This window comes from Aotus nancymaae, unplaced genomic scaffold (assembly GCF_030222135.1).
Source record: "Aotus nancymaae isolate 86718 unplaced genomic scaffold, 86718_ANA_hifiasm-v0.15.2.pri h1tg000022l_1, whole genome shotgun sequence".
In the NCBI taxonomy this organism is placed as follows: domain Eukaryota; kingdom Metazoa; phylum Chordata; class Mammalia; order Primates; family Aotidae; genus Aotus; species Aotus nancymaae.
The window spans coordinates 6,906,990-6,928,734 of NW_026988435.1; the positions used below are offsets into that span (position 1 = coordinate 6,906,990).

The following is a 21,745-nucleotide window of genomic DNA, read 5'->3' on the forward strand; positions in this document are numbered from 1 at the left end:
TAGTGGTGCATACCTGTAGTCCCAGCTACTCAAGAGCCTCTCCTGCCAGGAGGCTGAGGCAGGAGAATTGCTTGAGCGGGGCAGACAGAGGTTGTGGTGAGCCGAGATCATGCCACTGCACTCTGGTCTGGGTGACAGAGTGAGACCCTGTCTCAAAAAAAAAAAAAGGATACACACACACATCTAATGTTAGTTATATAGTGCCAAAGGTAATGAAGTACTTAAGTATAAATCAAACAAAACTTGTACAAGATCTTTATGCTAAAAATTACAAAATGCTAATGAAAGACATCAGAGAAGACCTAGATAAATGAAGAGGCATACCATGTGTATGGATTGAAAAACTCAACATTGTAAAGGTGTCAGTTCTACCCAAATTATATATAGGTTTAATAGGAGGCCTATCAAATGTGGCCGTTTTTAAATAAAATATTCATATAAGCTATGATTTTAATTTGAGAAGAATCTTTTGATTGTTTAATGCCTAACTGTCCCAAATTTTCTATGCTGTGTAGTCATTCTTAATCAAAGGAGGATGAGGGTAAGGGAGTTGATATTTTCTCTCCTAAATAAATCTTAAATGTTGACATTAAAATTTTTTGAGGGTAAATCTTTTAATAAGTTTATATTAAATTTATTTATTGCACTTAACAAAGATTGAAAGAAGTGTTTTAGAGGAAAAAATTCTCTATGTGTCTCTCATGTTTCTGCATATCTTTCAAGCAGAGGCACTAACTGCCCTCTTTTCTACATTATCTTTTCAAAGGTATTTGTATAGTAAATAACCTTGCAATAAAGATGTAGTACTTCCCTTTGCAGCAACTGGTAGGTTTGTTAACTCTCCGGTATGATAAAGACATTTCCTTCTGAGGCAGTTGTTAGGCAAGTTTGCTTGCAGCCAGTTCCATGAGTTTCCATTTCTTCAATACATCTCATTGCATATGCAGGCAAGACTTGGCCCTCTTTGCATAACTTTGTAGAAATTGGGCCTTGGAGAATTCGTGTATGAAAATGGTGACACTGGATACTGCTACTGCTGTAGCAAATTGTTCTTTGTCTCTGACCCAGAAACCTCATGACATTAGCCAATATCCAGGAAAATGTGGCAGGCAAGATTGTTGGCTTGTAAATAGGGTAAAATCTCACACCCTTCCTCTTTCTCCTCCCCTCCATTCAGATGCCTGTACTTGGAACCAACCACCACATTGTGAAGCCACGTGTGAGCTTAGCTGGATCCTTGATGAAAGCCAACACCAATAACCAGATATGTGAGCAAATAAATATTCAGAAGAATCCAATGCCAGTTGTTTGAGTCTTCCATTTGAGGTTTAGGCAACACAGAGCAGAGACAAGCTTTCCCATGTATGAATTCCTGACCTGCGAAAACCATGAAATAAGTGACTTTTGCTGTTTTAAGTCACTGAGTGATATTATGCAACCATAGTGTCTCATGTTATGCAATTACAGCTATCCCAAAAGAGAAAGATTCATTTTTTAGTCTTATCCCTGGCTTTGGCATTTATTAATTCTTTGAATTTTAGTAAGCCATGCAATAAATAATTATCTGTGTATATATAAATAAATATGTTTATATGTATATCTAAATATATGTATATATGTATTTATAAGTATATATAAACATATGTATATATGTATTCATAAGTATATATAAGTATATGTACATATGTATTCACATATATGTATATAATCAATTTAATAAATAAATATGTGTGTGTGTATATATATATATGTAAATATATCTATTTCCCTTTCTCCAGAGCAGGAAAGTATAAAATAGGATTCCTTTGTTACCCATAGTGATTTTACATTATAAATGTGTATCATTCAACAATTATGGGTTTATTCTGTGCGCCAGGCCCTGAACCTGTCTATATATTATATTAGACTTGCCTCTACAAAACTTTCTGTTTGAGAGCAACATTAATCTAAGTGGAAAGCAGCTGTATATTGCACAGAATCCACACTACAATTGTTGAAATAGGTAATATTGCTCATTTGTCCTCCAACAATACATTTAATGTTCATTTAACAAAAGCTAATTTTATGCCTACTGACCTGTTGTATACCGGGTACTCTGTTAAGCACTTGAGAAATGAACTATCACATTAGGCTAAAAATGAATGTCATGCCACAGACCTTAATGCTGAAATGATACCTCATGCTGAACCCATTAAACCAAGAAAAATAATCTATTGCAAAAAAAGTCTTAAAAAAATTGAAAATATCAACAGACTAATCTATTTGATTCTGTAGGCATGTACTAAACTTTCATGTGTTCAAATTTAATTTATTAAGCTAAGATATTGTTATGATTTCAATGTTCTAACTTCCATAGAGTATGTGTATGTGTATATATGTGTGTGTGTGTGTGTGTGTGTGTATGTGTTTGTGTACTTGTGTGTGTATAAAACCTCTAGAGTCAGAAACATGAAATTGAGTATTAAGGGCTCTCTAGACCACGATAAATAATAATATTGGCAAATTGAGCATTCTCTGAAGGATTGTATCCAAATGAATTTTGACTAGGGTCTTTTTCAGTTTTTGCATTGTTGAGTTGCTGATATGAAATATCTATTTATTATATGAAGCATACCTATGGCAGTTATATTCAGATAGTATTATCTGTAACAATTTGTACTGGCTTCTTCCCAAGGCTTTCAATTTGCCATGTATGAGAATAAATGAGAACCATATGAAAGTCAATAAGTTCTTGATAGTACATGACATTCTGTATTCTCTCATCCTTGATTTAAGCAACATTCCAAGTTTTTGGCTTCCATCATTGAGGGTGATAGGCTTCAAAAATATAAAGGTTTTTTCTTGGCTTCAGATAAGCATCCTAAATTTAACACACTTCCATAAATCATTGGTGTGGAAAACTGTCAGAAAATAGCACAAGAGTCCTACTTTTTCTTTGTGGTATTTGGTGTTTCCAAATTAGATTATTTGTTGAATGTTCAAGGGGACATATTTGCTTGAAGGTTCACCATATGTCAAGCAAATCTCATGCTATTGAAATGGAGTTCTCAGAAATGAAACCAAGGATAACTGCCTGTTTCTTCTTCTACCATGGTAGTGACAATCACGATTCTGCAGAACTCTGTCTTTATTAGCAGAGTTACTGAATTACAATATGCACATTGAAAAGTGGAAAATAGAGACTACCCAAGGTCTGAATTCCAGAATACATTTTACAATTGTCCTTCAGATTTTATCCTCACGTTGTGATATTTTACTGACAGTTAATAAAGCATAATAGTTCAGAACAAGAGTTCTGGAGCTGATTTTGACTTCAGTTCTACTTGCTAGCTGTATGACCTTGTGTGATTATCAGCTACTCCAAGGTTTAACCTATAAAGTGGATAACAATATACTTATTTCATAAAGCTCATCAAAAAATTATATCAAATAATTTATGTTAAGGGCTTTATACATAGTAAAAGTTTAATGAAATTAATTATAATTATTTAGAAAAGTTAAAATTTATATGTGTGTGTACATACATGTAATAGGCATATCAGGCATCTTATTTTCTTTTATTTCTTATTACTATTACTAGCACCACTTTATTTCTAACTAAAGTGGAAAATTATCTTTCTTCAAAGAGAAAAGTTGATAGCCCACCTTGTTGGAACATGTGATCCAATTATGACTATTCTTCGTGAACATATAACAAAGTTTTCCCAGAGAATTTAAGGGTGATGACTTCTACAAACCTCCAAACTCTTCGTTTTATGGCACATTTAACTCTACCACTTATTTTCCCAAATTGTATCTAGAGCTGTGTGTCAATAGAATGTGCATCCCAGATGCCTCATAAGAGGGTAGTTTTTAGTAGGCATGTTGACGTTATTTGTACATAGTGAGAAAATATAAAGGATCAGAAAAGCTTTGGCATTTACCTTGTTAAATTTTTATAGCCAAGCTCTGGTTCAAGGGTCTACTTAAACAACTTAACTGCACTAAGAAAAATGGGAGCATTGAGACCAATGAAACGAGTCCACAAAATTCTATGAAAATGAACCAGTTCTAGCAGAGATCAGTGTATTCAATGATCCAAGATATAAAAGTAGAACGTTAACTAGCTTTATTGACCTGAAGGAAATTTACACTTTTTCCTATGGGGAAATAATAAGCAGATACATCACCATTTATGATGCTATCAAACATTGTATCGATATATTAATTCAACTCAAAAAAGGTTTTTGTTTATCATATACCAGTGCAGCAAGAGTGGTTTTCAAGCCACAGTTCAAGGTGTCCTCAGCTAGAAGTAAGAATAGGGTATAAAGGAATAGGCAATTTTGGTTAGGATAGTGTGTGTCAGTAGTAAGTACAGGGTTCTACTGCTGCAAAAGAAGAGGTGACTTAACCCAGTGTTAGGGATATAAGAAGACTTGAAGAATGAGTAGAAATTGGCTAAGTGATTCTAGACGGAGGATCAAAAAGGTCAAAGGCTATGATGCATTAAAAAAGTGTGGCACACTCAGAGAACTACAAGTGGGTCAGTGCAGTTGTAAGGAGGGTGTAAGGAGGTAGCGGGCCAACCAGAAAATAAAGAGAGAAGCAGGGTTTCATTCAAGATAGGTCTCATGTGCCAATACCAGAGAGTAGTCTGTATTTTAGAAATAAAAAGTTGGCTGCTGCAGGCAAAATTCAGTGTGTGTGTGTGTTCATAATTAAGTAGATTATCATATGTTAAATATATAGAACATTTTCACAAAGACTCAGATTAAGGATTCTCTTGAAAAATCAAGAATTAATATGTATATCTACTATGTACCCACAAAAACTTAAATAAAAAAAACATAGTTTTCTTAAACCTTGAAAAAACAGAAAAAGAAAAACCAGAAATTCACACTGGATTGGTGTTGCCTTGAACCTGAGAAGTTTGCTTTTAGTGGAAGAAAAGGCACTTTTATGGGTCACCATACTCTTCACTTACTTTACTCGTTTATATAACCCACGGCCCCTGGGCATTTGAGTCTGCAAGCCTCCTGAGGAGGAACTACAACGTTAACTTTGCTATATTAGTCTGGCTGCATATGGAAGAGGAGGTGGAAGATATCAAGACTGGAATCAGGGGCACAATTTAGGAAATTCCTTCAAAGTAATGAGGATCAAACAGAGATTCTGCTGGGCAATAGAGAAAAGTGATGGGAGTGAGCACTCCGTTGTTAGGGGACCAGTTAGACACTGAAGAAAAGGTAGAGGGAAGAATAAAGGATAATATTTTAGTTTTCCAGGTAATTCAACTTGAGAGTCATCTAAGTTTAAGATAGTCAAGAATCAGACACAGAAAGAATTAAACCTGCAAATAAATTTTGGTAGAAATGCCTGGGAAGCATTGGAACAGGGTTTAAAAGAAAGCGCAAGAAACTTTCAGATAGAAATACAGGTCTGACACCTATAAAAGGAGAGAGTGAAGGAAGGGCAATCGAATAGTATGGAGCTCAGACTGCACTGCAAACCTGAGCAAGCTTCAGTGAGGATGATTAGAACATCAGATACAAGATTGCTTGTTAAATGGATTTACCACTTGAGAAGAGATGGTCTGGCCCTAGCACTTCCATCATACTCAGTCCCTGACTGACCAAGGTAGAGCATGGCCTGCTAAAATATACTGGGAATTTTGAAAATATAGCAGTTCACAGTTGTCAGCTAACTGCTTTCTTGCAATAAGCTCTCTTGAAAGGAGATCGACAGGTAGAAGGATTAGATTTATGTAATAAGAGAAAAAGAATTAAAAATGATTGCCTATAGAGAAAAATAAATGGGTACAGTTGAAAAGAAACTGATGTTTCTCTAATAAGGTTTTTAGAACAATCTCCCTTTGACATATTATTTACGTTAAAAGAAGTTGTGGCAGACATTGTGATATGAATTCCAGAAATTTCCATTTTTATTTAGGAGCATTGTCAGACTACTTTATGTTCTCTTGAAGTTAAGCACAGCAATGTGGTTGAGTTCTAGCCAATGGAACCAGAGAAGAAGTGGTATGTACTACTTAGAAACAGAGCTCATAAAATCCCCCCGTATGATCCTCTCCTTCATTTTCCTGGCTGGAAATAGAGGATATCAAGGCCTTAGGCTTCAAGATAGAGAAAGTATAGGCTCCTAATTACTGCAAAGAAGGGCACCTAGCCAACACCTACTTTGGGTTATTCTGTATTAAAAAACATACTTTTATTATTTGAAGTTGATAATATTTGGGGACTTAATTACATAGCTAGCATTAACCTAAGAGGTGTTCTAAGAAAAATACATGTCTATATAGGAAACAAAGAAATATTTGTAAGGTAGCTCTTTACATACTTCCAGAGACATCTTTCCATATACATTTTACCCTGGAATTCTTTTTCCTAAAGCTTCAGATTCTCAACCCCAATACTTACTTAGTAAAGTTTGGCATACAGTATATATTTGACAAACCCATGATGGTAAGCTGACCCCTCCTTATTCTCTAGTTTGACTAACAGTGCCATCATTTCCATAGACACTCAAGACCTAAATTTTTGGTTTACTTGATTTCTATCTTTTGAAGAATTCTCAGAACAAATTGGTAAATTCTGTTAATCCTTTTTCTTTTATATATTTTTGTATGCTTTTCATTCTTCACCATCTGGGGTAGATGTATAGCTTCATGCACAGAATACCAAAATAGATTTCCAACATCACATAGTCTACTTGACCTAGTCTCCCCCAAGCCACTTGTGCAAATTGTCATTGTCACTGTCCCCTGAGTGTTGTGGAGATTATAGTAATTAACCCATGATAGCAAGAGCACAGAACAGGAAGATTCCAGTTTGAAATATTTATCTACATACTAGGATAACCCTGGGAGAGTGACTTGGACATTCTGAGCAAAGACTCCCTTCTCACATAAAAGTAGCTAATCTCTATTCACAGAAATGTTGCAAAAGATTTAATGATGATAGCCAAACAGCTGTCTCATGATAATGCCTACTATGTATTTATTGAATGAACAAATATATTCTTCACCTCTTCTCTTCCCCTTAATTAATCTCCTGCTTACAAAGTATTCTCTATTCCATTCAACTTGACCAAATACTATTTCTCCTTCAAGGCAAGCACAAATTAGACCTGTTTTTTTAATCTTTTCCTAACCACTTCCTTCCCTATGGGAATATTGATCACTTGTTTTATTTTGTACATTTTTAAGTTAGCTTTTTTCAACTTTCATATATAATCATTTTCTTCAAGTGGACTGCAATGACAAGGGACCTATAGTATACAAAGTATCAGGTGTTCTTTAGCATGTGGTTTGAAGTTGTACATTTTTTTTTTCCCATTTTTACTTGCTCTATTTGGCCTGGCCAGAATTCCTTTCTTCATTTGTCATAAACAGTATTCTGACATTCTATTGAACATAAACTACTTTTACACCCCTAATACCTGAAGAGCATCACTCTCATATAACCCCACACACTATCTCCCAGAGCAAGAATAGGAGTCAGTACTTGCCAATCTGAGAGACTCATTCTCCAACCCAAACGATAGGGCTTGTGACCCAAGAAAGGCCTCATGATCTCTGTTGGAACTAGAAAGATGGTAATTCTTTCATGGGAATTGCAATGTGGAATTAAACACAGTGGTATTTTTCACCTTGTAGAAAGATATAGCTTGCAAATTAACCCAGTTGGAAGAAAAATAGGGCCAAGGGAAGAAGACATAGAATGAGAGATTTACCCCTGTTGACATTGTTTGAATTCCTGGTTCAATCTGTGTCTGATCTCTTAGCTAGGGAGATTATCCCTGGATAATTCTGTCACTTTTGCTAAACATCTTCTTTTTAAATTAACTCAATTTATTTGTTTCCTGTTATTTGTACTCAAAAGAGAACTGCCTAATACAATTGCATTTATTACTTTGAAATAATATTTACTGATTATTTTTCCAGCTTATTCATAATGAGATTTAGACCAAAAACATGTGGGTTACACTATGTAAATCCCTCCTCACTAATGGAGAATAAAAACCCAGAAGCATATTTTTGTGACTATAAATTTCATTACTATGCTATTTAAATAAGCACATATTTATATATGTATTTTTAAAAAAACTTCAAAGACCACTTCTGTATTCCAATCTGTAAAAAATATTTTCATTATGTTTATTATAAAAATATAAATGTTTCCACTACAAATCATTTTACATTAGTAAGAGGCCATCTACATTGTACAACATAAACTGAGTAATATTTTGAAAAGACAAGTTTAAAGTAAACACATATTGTCAATCATATCACATTTATACATGGCTTGATTGATACTTAGCACAGCATAAATTGAGTTGCCAGAAATAAATAATATATGTAAATCATATTTAAGATACAAAACAGATCATATGGTACATAACATCATAAAGGAGTTGTGGCTTTATGTTTACTGAAAGTCAATGCAGTTCCTGTACAAAGTGATGGCCGTAAGCATTCTAGTACCTCTACTCCACGGTTAAGAATCGTACACTTATGTTTACATATATACAGGGTAAGAATTGTGTAAAATAAATTTATAAGAGGTAAGGTAGAAAAATATTAATAAAATGAAGAACAGTATATGATGTATACAACCTCTACTTTCAAATGGAAACCACAGCCAAAATAAGGGAAATAGATTCAACAGTCCTCAACTATTAGTTTATAAAATGCACAGGTTTTGTTGAGTATGCTCAGAATAGTACCTAAAAAAGTGAATGTTAGTCTGGGAAAAAATTAGATTGAAACCATATTCGAATTTCATCCTAACATTCCAAACACAAAATACTTGATTAAAAAAATGTTTTCTAGTGGCTGATAGCAGGTGTAAGTGAAATTTGTGATTAATTTTATAATCACACATGTATTTTTTTAAAATTTCATGCTTTTATATATCCAATACAGAATTCTAGTAGCCTGATTTGACTAAGGAATATTGCCAAGATTTGAGAAACAATTTTATATCTGAAGGAGCACAATCTAAGTCTTATTACAATAAACCTACAACAGATTAGCACTTGTGAGTTTTGATTTGTGATTGTAAGCAGTGTTTCATTAGCATTCCATTTTGCATAAGAACATTAAGTTTGCAGCATTGTTTTATCCATTCTATTCTTGTGATGTACGCATTTCTTATATTCGAGTTCATATCAGCATTAGAAAGAGTATCGATAGAGCTAAAATGTTGCTTCAGAATATATTAGTAGCTAGATACCCACCAGGTACATCTTTTCAAATATTACTGAGCAAGCTCAAAGTTAGCCTTTATGTAACAGTAAGTCTAAATCCCTGTGATGAGAAATCTCTTTCCTGCCTACACATTTTGAGGCATTTGCTAGATGACCAACTATTTCAAAAATGTTACGTCCAGTAAATTCGAGGAAGTTCAGTGCTTCTAAGTTACATACCAAAACTGCATCATGTGCATTGAAGTGGAAGACTCTTAAAGATTATAATACCTGGTACTAATGGTCACAACGTTTAATCAATTGACCTAAACTCCAGTGATACAGAGGAGTAGTTCTGTTATCATCATTCTCTATAAACAGCTGAGCAAGTTTAAGTAACAATAGTAAATGACTTTTCAAAGCCAGTGAGCAAGTGATTTTATTTTTTTGACTCATGCATTGGCCTATAGGCTGTGTTGCCAATTAGTGTAGCAATCTATATAGGATTTCAATGCTTTCCAGTGTAGCTATTCTCGGAAGCTCTAACACGGCTCCTTCACTAATGGAGGGAGTTAATGGTCTCTAAGCACCAGAGCAGGAAATGTATGCTATCTGGTTGAAAATCCATTGCATACAAGCTAGTATATTACACTAAATTTTGAGCATACAGTTTATAATAAATGGAGAGAAAAGAATGATTGGGATAACAGACTAGGAGAGATGTAGTTAGTGTATGAACAGGAAAAAGAGTTTCATTTTTAAAAATATATGTAAGTGGATGGTTCAAAAAATCGGAAAGAAACCTATTATTATCTGTGTCAATTTAAACTGCTGACCATTTGAGAGAGCATTTGGCACTTGGCTGTAACAAATCCAAATTAAATCATCAAGACATAAATAGAAAGCAATAAAAACAATCCAAAAGAAAATAAATATGTACTTTTTTCAAAAATTAAGACATTTCTTTACACGATATACTTATAGAAGCTAACAATTTAAAAATGTGTAGTACTTAAAACAACTACAAACGTCATATCTATATGCTTTAAACAGATAAACGAGAATAATGCAGTGATAAGGTAGTAAATATGGCCAGATAGTCTGAGGTATCAATTCCTCTATTTTGCTTGCTTTAAAAGAAACAAAATACCTGTTACAGATTTCCTCTGTATATAAAAATATTACAAGTCTTTTCTTTTGTGGCTGTAACTAAACACAGCCACCATGTCCGTTTTGTTATTTCTCTTGTTTTGCTTTCATGATAGTCAGCTTGTGATCCATGGCTATACGCTAGTTCTTCACCACTTTCCTCTGAAGAATTTAATTGAATCCATTAACTAATACTTAAAAAAGCAATTACAAAAAAATACCCCACCCACCCATCCACTAAATGATAGGGGAAAATAAAGAGTGTTTAAATTCCATTTTAAGGCATTTGTACTCATATTTGAGTGTCTTATTGGACTTGGAACTTCCACCAGCATCTCCAGCATTATTGTCTGTCTGCAGGATGATGCTACACCTTCCACAGTCACCACTTCCTTCCAGAAGCAGTGCTTTACACGGGAACTGGGCTATTCTTTGATTGTGTTTCTAGAGCTTTAATGCTACTGATGATCTTCTTCTGTGGCCCAACCACTGTGACACCAACCTTTTTCATGTCACTGTAAAAAGAGGAAAACATGAGAATCAGTTTCTTGGATAGTATGTAAGTAGGAGATTTTCAATTAGTGCAGTTGCACAATGAAATATTCTAGTACTGTGGACCTAATTTTCTAATATTTGCATCATCTGTGTTATGTCCCGACTATTCCATGGTCTTGTAGAAGACTATATAGATGCCGCAGTGGGTTGAATAGTGTTTCCTCAAAATCTCTGTCAGTCTCAAACCTCACAATGTGATTTTATTTGGATAGAGGGTCTTTGCAGATATAATTAAGGCACGGATTGGGAAAATATCTTACTGGATTAGGGTGGTACATAAATCCAGTGACAGTTTCCTTATAAGAGAATAGGACACACAGAGCACAGAGAAGAAGGCAATGTACAAATGGAGGCAGAGATTGGAGTTACACTGCCATAATCCAGAGAATACCAGGATCCACCAGAAGCTGGAATAGACGAGGAAGAATTCACCCCTAGAGACTGGAGCAATTGTGATACTGCCGACATCTTGATTTAAGACTTCTGATGGCCAGAATTGTAAGAAAAAACTTCTGTTGTTTAAGCCAATACATTTGTAGTGATTTCTTATAGCAGCCTTAGGAAATTAATAGCAATGATCACATATTCTTTGTGGGGCTTTATCTCTTTCCCTTGAATTTGGGCCAGCTCAGAGACTGCTTTGACTAACAGAATATGCCAGAATTGACATTGTTTCACTTTCTTCACTCAGGTCTTAAGAAACTACCATCTTCTACTTATCACTTGATACATCCTCACTGGGGCCCTAGACCTGCCATATAAAAAGTCTGACTACCTGCTACTATTGCACAGGATAGGCCACATGTAAGCACTTCGGTCTACAATCCCAGGTGAGACCAACTGGGTAGCTAACTGCATCAAGGAAGACATTGGAATGAAAGCATCTCCAGCCCTCCAGACCAGATCAGTCCATTTGTCAGCTGAAAGCTTCTGTCAACATCAATATCGGAGCGCAAAGAATCACCCACCTGAGCTCTAGCCTAATTCATAAGCCACAACACTGTGATGTAATAAACACGTTGCTGTTTTGCCTTTAAGTTCTGGGGGAGTCTGCTGTGCAGCCGTAGATAACTGGAATAATATCATTAAAGTACGCAGTTCTTTTAAAGTAGAAAAAATGACAAAGACCTATCTCTATTTATTAAATATGTAATAATTTAAAGTTGGAAAGTAGGTATTAAAATACAGATTATAAAAAATAAGGAATTTAACTTAGGGAAACAATATAGGTAACATGTGCAAAAGGTTAATTATATATTCTTGTTTCAAGTAGTTAGTTCATCTATTCACCTCTTTCATGATTGAGGGATGCTCACACATCCCCCTCTAATGAATGAATGAATGAATCCCCAACACTCCTAGTTAATATTTTAAAACCTCTCTGTACTTGTATCTGCACTTTCTATTTTCTTTTCTTGTTTCATTTTCTTCCAAAGCATTTATGACCATCTAGCATATTGACTTTCTTTCTGATTTATTTTCCTTATTCCTTGTCTTGTCCCACAAGAAGGTAAATTCCATGTGAACAGTGAATTTTTTTTTGTACTCTGTTTATCAACAACAACCTAAACAATGGCTGCCAGTTAGTGGGCTCAATACAAATTTACTAAATGTACAAAATATATTTTTTCTGGATAAAGTTGACTAGTGTGTAAAGTAGCATTCGGCAAGGAGAGCCAGGAAAATTGATAATGGCAAGGGAAAAGCACACATGTGAACACACCACACACACACACATACACACAGAGGGTTTCTGAGGGTTTCTTTATGCTGAGCATAAAGAAAGAAAAAATTAGAGATTCAACTATATAGAAATGGATTAATCGATTTCTTAAGAAATGGATTCCAAGGCCATAAAAATGTTCCAGAAGACGATAAGTAACCATTTGAGAAGAAATGCACTTGTTATTTAAGCATCAGGCATTTAATTAACCAAGACTCTACTGAATTCCTACCATCTGCTGGGCAAGTTCCTGATGATCTGCAGGTCCCCTCCCTGCTGACAGTCAAAGGGCTGATAAATCCTCAATGGACAGCTTGGGTCTTGCCTTAGGTTCTATCTAATATATTTTTCCTCAGGAAGGCTAGTGGGGATGTATGGTAATCTGAGGCTTGCCACGCTTAGTGTAACTGTGAATGATCAAACCCTTCACTTAGAGTAATGTATGCTGCTTTTGTTGATCCCTGCCTTTGAGAATGTGTGTTACAAGATTTTAATTAATGTGCCATTAATCTATATTTAAAATAAAGAATAAACATTTCTCCACTCATCCCCAAACTATAGCAAAGTGAGTTTATGAGTCTAGACCCAGAAAACAGGACAGATACAAAAGCAGGAAAGCAAATCAGTAGATTCTCACTTTTTGTATTCCTCTTTCATCTTTCTTCCAATACCATATCATATGTTTTATGAAAAGATGACCTTTTTTGTCCTTTGTCTCTTCCCTTTCCCCTTCTTAAAATAATAGTCACGGAAAGTTAAAAAAAAAAAGAACAGACAAAAAAACATATATTCCAATGCAGTAGTTCCTGAGCTCTTTGAGAAATTTAAGCATAGTTTGAGTATTACATGCTATGATGTTTGGACCTGATCTTCCTTCTGAACTGAAGCACTCATCACCAAGTGGCTGGAAAAAAAAAAAGTGATGCTGAATTCACAGACCCATTTGGGACATTCCTCATCACTTCTTTATAGATGCACCTCTTGAGTGTATTCCTCAATAAATGTTTTGCAAAAGCTGTTTTACATTCTGTGTCTGTGAACCCAACACAAGCAAATACATATATTATTTATTTATATATATAAATTAATAAAATAACAAAAAGTTTTGTATTATATATAAATAAATATATAAATATTATATATTATATATTATATTTATTTATATATAAATATATATTATATATAATATATAATAAAATATGTATAAATAAAAGTTTTGTATTATATATAAATAAATAAATATTACATATTATATATATGTATTATATATGTATTATATATATAAATAAATATTATATATTATATATGAATATATATAATATATAATATTTATATTTATTTATATATATAATACAAAACTTTTTATATTATATATTTATATATAATATATATAATATATATTTATTTATTTATATATAATACAAAACTTTTTATTATTTTATTAATTTTTATATATATAAATATTATATATTATATATATTTATTTATATATAATATATATTTATTTATTTATATGAATAATACAAAACTGTTTTTCTTAACGCAAAGGATTATGTTGGATTTTTGATAAGAGAATTAAAGTACCTATCCATTTGGGTTATTCCTTAGCTAGGGTTTTTAAACACACTCTAGTCTCTCTATTCTTGCCAAAATATCTTCTGTCCACTACCCTGCCATGTCCAAAATAATTTGGAACACACAGTTGCTGCTGTCTCAAAACACTCCGTGTGTGCTCATTTCATTTTGACTGTCCTATTCAGAAGAGCAGTGGAAAAGCTTAAGGCTAAAGAGCAGCTCCAGACTGAGACCAGAGGTTAATATGTTATCTGGTACTTCAAAGGCAGGGGCGTAGGTGATGACACTGGGAAAATGGCATCCAAGGGTGCAGGATAATGACATGCAGCAATTAATCTGCTTAATATTCATTCCACACACTTAATTTTGTCTCTAGTTTCAGTCACAGTCACTCTGCCCTTTCTCTTTCTCTCTTCCTTTGTGATTTTAACCTTGCTAAATCCATCTTAGGCTATGAAGTAATATTTGGAAATATGTATTTATTAAATAAAACCCCACATGTTCTGGGCTTCATTTGAAAATTAGATAACTTGAGTAACTTGCATATCAATGAAACCTCTAACAAAAATAAATTAATATGTATTTGTGAAATTTTATCATTCTTTTCCTGTACTTTGGTAGCCTGAATAGGAAGGAAAAAAAAAAAGAGATTCATCCTACATATCTGTAAGTATTCTAGGAGAATCTCTATAGTTATTTGGTCAAGCGAGTCATTTCTGAATTGAGTCTGGATGGCACAAAAAAATAGAGACTGAAAGAAATCAAATTCAAACAATAAGGTCAAGACCCCAAAAGAAAGATAAAACATCTAGCTAAATATTTTATAGCATTTATGGTGAAAATGTTGCCTTATCATATTTGCCCAAATAATTTGTATATTAAAGATTTTTAATAAATTTTCATTTTGTAATATAAACTAAGAACATGAGACACATGACACTATGAAGACTCAAGGAAAAATGCAACTCCTTTCACAGAGCACTAGGGCAATAGATGTTAATCCTATATTGTCCCTAAATCACGGAGAGAGGACAGAAGAAGGAATATTGTGTTGACTGCAACACGTATATATCCAAGACCACCTGACTCAATGTGAAGGACAACCTGAAAAAGCTATTTTTCAGCAAAAGTCAGCTTTCATCTTGAATGCATATTCACAGATTGTTTAAATAATAACAACAACTAAGTAAAAATATTCCAACTTGCCAAAAAGAGTTTGATGTCAGCCATGGTATTGTTGACACAAGTAATGTCGCTAACTTGGAAGTATGACAAATGCTGTCATTTCACTTTTTTAAAGCAAATAGCTTTCTTATCACATTTATAGCTTCTAATAGCTGACTACATTTAAATTGCAAACTAGCAGTTAATCTTATTAACAGTGTTCTCCCTCAGACATTTCAATATAGTGTTTCAATATCTAAAAGTTTTGAGTGTTGATATTTTATTGAGAATAAACATTTGCATAACTTTGCCTTTGAAAATCTGGCATTGGTGTGGAAATGTTCAACTTTGTGTTTGCTTTTTGCTGTGCTTCTGTGCTCTCCAGCAGATGTTTTGTCTATCATAACCCTAACTGTTTATATTGCTAAAATACGAGTATATCAAAATATGTATACAGGACTATATCTTGAGACTGTATCTGATGAAAGTAAGTACCATAGAAACCCAAAGTGTACTGTCAATTGGGTCAGAAGTCTATTCAATAAACACCACATTCCACTTTGAACAGGAACACCGATGCATGTTAAATAGACTAGAGTAAGTTTATTTTTTTAGAGCAAGTCTTCTCTTTCAATAATAATAAACGCTTCCTGTAAGTCCTTCTGTGACTTTATGTCTTTCTGATTGGAATATTACACCATAAATTATAAACTTATTTATATGATTGTTGGATATTTGTATCTCTATTAATTACATGGCACATTCCCTTTTTGTCATCTAATGTGTAATTTTCACAGTGATGTTGAATGATTGACAGGGTGGCAATGAAAGCCTTTATATATTCAACAACATTTAAATATTAGTGGGAGATGATAATACTTAAACTTGAGGGGACTAAAGGGTTTATTCAATTTAACAAAGATCAAAGGAAGACTGACACAAAAATGAATAGTTTCCCAACAGACCATGCAAGCTACAACATTCTGAACAACTTTTGGTGTATCTATCCAGTATACACCTCTTTCCTTGGGACAATTCTCCATCTTATCTTCAGGAAAGGACCCCTAGAGTCAAGTCCATACTACCTCATTCTACTTCCTTTGAAGATAAATGACTAGATGCTAGCAAACATATGACTTTGGAGGTGCCAATGTACAAGTAGGACTGAGTCAGTCATATTTTCTGTACTGGGAACTTAGAATTAAGAGTTGGACCCTGGTCAGTTGAATGGCACTATGAGGCTATATGACCAAGATTTGAGAAAGCCAGTATTTAGCTACATGCATGGGAATCCAGAAAATGTCACTGTGCAGAAAAAGAAAAATTATGTAGTCACATTAGGAAGTGAGGCAAATTGATTCTCAATCACAGAGAGATGAAGAATGACTTCCAACTCTTAACTTATCAATTCTCAAACACCCTACTTTGTGATGAAGGACTAAATTTTTTTGACCATTCACTGGACTGACTTGATTCTTTACACACCCCCTTTCCTGGAGTCCATGTGTTTCTCATATCAAAAGATTCCTGTTACAAAAAGATTACTGTCCACAAAATACAGCATATTATACTTGATTATTATTGGCTTTTAACACATAAAACTATCAATTAATATTAATATTATGATGCATATTTTTTCTTTCTTATCTGGCAATAAGGCTTGAGGAAAACCCAAAAGTCCTATCTTAAACCTAAACATAACTGCATTTTCTAGCACAATATCCTTCACCAAGCAGACAATAATGACCAGATGATGTCAGCTATGAAAACTATTTTTAGACTTTAATATGTTTCCTTGTCTGCCAGATTATCCACTTGGTTCTCAATTTTCCTTATTCACAGATATTAAGCTTTAGTAAAAATAATGGAAGAATCACAAAATGCAGAAATACACTAATCATCAATCTATGTATGCTTATGTTTTAAATTAGGGACTTGGGTTTGCAGTGTGGGTATGGGTGTGAATCTGTTGGTTGATCTGCAGGTCATATCTGGTCTATGTAAAGACACCTATCCTGGGCCCTGTCTTGAGGGAGGAAGACATATCAATATGTATCAATCCAGAAGCTGTGAGCCACAAGGAGACCCAGGGCCCTCATTAGCAGCTCCAGGAAATAGTCAGTACCTCAGATCGACCACTAATATTTATAACATGTCAAGCCAAGACACGAATATTGAGCGGAAAGTTCAAAAGAATCATTCAATCCTCTTAAAGATTTTTTTTCTTACTCTGTGGAAATCTTGGCTATTGTGTCACAAGAACTGTACTCCACGCCTGTGAAGATTTCCTTGCAGCGTGCTGTCCGGACGCCATTAAGCCAGTCACCTGTTGTGCGGAAGGTAGTGATATCAACATTGCTTTGGTCCAGAAGAAGGTTTGATGGCCTGCAAGAAAAGAAAACACCAAAGGGAGACAGATCAGGAGTCCGCAGAGTTACTGTGTGTCAAAATTTGACACTAACACCAGCAGGAACTTCCAGACTTCATATGGTGTTCCTGTTCATTTGTGGAATTTATCTGCCATGAAAGCTTCATCTGTTCAAGCTGGCAGCTTGGAGGAACACTGTGTAATCATCTTGTCTAAGTTCTCACCTCTCCATCCACAAGTGCTTTTTAAATCACTGAAATTTTGCCAGTGAAAGACATAAATACATCCATACGTATTTTATTAACATTTAATTTGTTTAGTTATTAGCAAAAATGGCAGTAATTTAGGATACAGTTACAGTAGGCAGGACACACTGAATTCTTTGCTGCCTGCTTTGATGATGGATTCAGTTTCAACATTTTAAGTATTTCCCACTCGATGTTTGTTAGACCTTGTACAGGTTTCTGTCTGAAGAATGGTTTGAACAATCTAGGTTGTACTTACAGCAGGACATAAACTCAACACATAGTTAAATAATGTTGTACATGTCATTAAAGATAAAAATAGTAGAAAAAGGTAGATGACTGATAAAAACATTCTTGCATATTTGAGACCAAATGAAGTTCACTACACGTATATATATATATACACATATATGTAACACATTCATGATACATACATTACACATAATGTGTTAGATATATACACATGATATGTATATAATATTTTATATATATACACACAGAGACTCAGAGAAGGATTGTAATTGTGATTTATATTGCACAATACAATCAGCATTAAGGAAAACACTTCCTTCTAGGATTGTTTTATATAAATACGGGTTTAACCATCTATCTATGACCACCTGCGAGACATGGTGAATCAATGGAACAGAAGAGACATAAGGAAATGAAAGAGACAATGTTTGCATCCTTGAAGGGTCAGAAGCAGCATCCTGTTGGTGAACTGTCTTTGGCATGTTTTTAATCAGCTCTCAGGGACCTCTAATTGTTCTTTGACTTAAATTGTTCTTTGACTGGAGCCAGTCACTAGGTGAACAATTTATTGACTACTCTCTTCTTTTCTCTTAAGGAAGGGAGCTTGGGCACAAGAGAGATATAAAAGCCTTTAGTTTTGGGTGAATAATAACAATAACAGAAATAAGTTACGAAGGCTCTTATTTTGTTTTGTTTATATTGTTTACACGTTATATTGGATATTCATGTGCACTCAATGTGACAGGCATGATGCTAAGAATATCACACAGACATGAAGGACCTCAGTCTTTATAGCACCTGTCAGACACTGATGCTATTCCCTAAGATAGTTAAGGAAGCTGAAACTAAATCACATTAAGTTATAAATCTGAGTTCCCTCAGGCAAAAGAGGCAGAGCTGGCATTTAGACCCACATTTTTCTATGCCACAGCCCACATTCTTGGCTGCTACACTGTGCTATTTAGGTGAAACTTTGTTCATATTACATTTCTCCATTTTCTCTTACACTATTTATGATTTCATCATGTGGCCTATTCAATTTTTCTGTGCCCTGAAGTTTAGTGCACAAATACTGGAACCATAAGGCCTGGGTGGAATCCCGGGTATACCATATACTATTTGCATGACCTTGGTGAGTTTCTTGTCTGTTTCCTCATCTTTAAAAGGGGGATGATGGTGAGGATACCGACTGAAGAGTCGATGAGCATACGTAGGTAGCACTTAGAACAGTGCTGGCACATAATAAGCACTATCTGTTAGCTGTTCATTACTTTATGTAAGGTAACACCTTTGGTGAAATGGCTAAACTTTTGAAAACTTCAAAAAGAAAGTAGCAGAGTAAACATCCGTTTATGTATAATGCTGGGAATGCAATGATCTTGTTAACCATCATTTTAAGTAACTAGAAATTTAGTCATCTCTAGTATTGTGTACATAAAAGTATAACAACCCTGGAAAGTAGCCATTATTAGGGGCTTCCTTAGAATAGTCAGTAACTTTTACAAGTTCACAATGATTCCATAGCAGATGTTTACAAACAGATGTGCCATTCTGCTATCTGTGATTTTGTTCATTATTGCAATAAAATATAGTATTAATATTAAAACTGTATATATCATGATTTAATCTTTATTTTATAATTAATAAAGTACATTTTAATTTTTTTGCCATTTTAGTTATTCAGAATCTTTCATTTAAAAATCTCCAGAATTAGGAGTATTAAACTAGAATTTCATATTTTTCTTACATACTTGAAAGATTTGTCTAAGTGAAGTCCAAGTGAAGATTTGTCTAAGTGAAGTGCTTAAATTCAAAGTTTAGAACTCGTGGTGAGAAGACACTAAAACAAATGACATTAATATATCAACATGCACTTCTCCTTATTTTAGAAATAAATTTAGGTCTCTAAGGGGCTAATTTCAGTATCTTTAGAAATAACACAAAATAGCAAAATGAACAATATACATGAAATAAAACTGTATAATGTTTTACATGTAAGTAGCAATCATTGATTACCATCTAGAATACGTGGTATAAGTTCATGTTCTAAATGAGAAAATCTCTGAAGCAAATCTGTGCCAACTCCACCCACACTTAAATAGGTCTTTTAATTGAGAGGTTTCTACTACTTCTGGTGATAGTCTTCAACTTATGCCCTTATGTACAAAAGACCTACTTAACTGTAAAGTTGATTCATGAGCCCAGACAATTCTGGATCATGGTCTACACAGACATGCTATTGCTTGGAACATATGAGAAGTCTATAAATTGACTATTTATCTGGATTTTTACAGGGATGCATTCAATGTATTTGATAAAAAGTCACATTTAAGTGCAATTTTAACCCTGAGTTTAAGAAAAAAAATTGCAACATTGGTTCTGCCTCCATTTTCCTACTCTGTGGAAAATAGAGATGAATAGTTCCCTCCTGTGGTGGCCATTTGTGTGGTGGAGGGCAGTTGAAAGTGAAGGGCTCTTCAACCTTCTCTCCACCAGACTCAACTCAATTCAATTCTTTCTGCTTCACAAGTTCAAATTATAAATTGAAAATTTTAATTATGGAGCTTGTAATTTCTATTTCTATGATATAGTTTAGTTTTACTAACTCTCAGAGATTATCTAAAAAAAGAAACAGAGATTAGGCATTATTATATAAATATGAATTTTTTCCTTTAGTAATATCTAGAAAACTCTAAAATATAAATGTAACATTTCATAAATTATTTTCTTCTGAAACATATTTACAAAAAACTTTCTATGATTTTTTTAAATTACTTATCTGAGAAAGAAAAACAGCTTATTTTTATAATTAAAAATTTTGTATTTTTATTCTTTTCCTAAGAACCAGGAATAACAGTTATACAATCCAGGTGTCAAAATGTACACAATATTCTTGGGTTGTTTCAGCGTGGCTATCATGAATGAAATAGGCTTTTTCACTAGCAAGCATTAGATATTACATTAGACTAATTGGATAAGTCATTGAACCACTAAAAAATTGATAAGAATAGCATTACATCAGGTGTGAGAAGATTTTGTAAGAAAAGTGAAGTGAGACCTAGAAACGAGACAAGATATTAAACTATCTGCAGGCATGCACACACACACACACACACCACAGTTTCTCTGTCTACGGTAGCTGTAGCACAGAACCTTATGTCAAGTTTTAGTCCCATGAATAGTAATACTTTTTATTTATGGGTTTGTGGGTAGGAAGAATCAAACCCCAGGACATTTATTCAGAATATTTATGAAGTGTGCCTAACAGCAAAATGCAGAATTCTTTCTTCTTAGTTCAAAACAGTTTGTACTTTTACACTCAATACTTCAGTCAGACTCAACAAGAGTTTAGAGAAAATTAGTATAAACAAATTGAAATAGATTAGGACGTGTGGATTAGGGATTAGTGATCCCAACTGAGTTTGTCTGTTTATGACTTGGATCAAAGCACAATCAAGACAAAAAAAAAAAAATGACCTAATTTTAATGCCAGTGACCTCAGAATAGCCAGCCCTGCAAAGTATCATT

General features: G+C 34.0%; 1 protein-coding gene across 2 annotated transcripts in view; it reads right to left on the reverse strand.

Moving 5' to 3' along the window:
- Positions 1 to 8,130: 8,130 nt before the first annotated feature.
- EPHA3 (EPH receptor A3) overlaps positions 8,131 to 21,745 on the reverse strand; it is a 374,626-nt gene continuing 361,011 nt past the window's right edge. For both annotated transcript variants that reach the window (XM_064380008.1, XM_064380007.1), the window contains exons 16-17: positions 17,582 to 17,737; positions 8,131 to 10,850 (exon numbers count right to left, since the gene is read on the reverse strand). In XM_064380008.1, the coding sequence (XP_064236078.1) occupies positions 10,745 to 10,850; positions 17,582 to 17,737 (262 nt within the window). In that variant the 3' untranslated portion in view covers positions 8,131 to 10,744. The remainder of the gene's footprint in view (positions 10,851 to 17,581; positions 17,738 to 21,745) is intronic.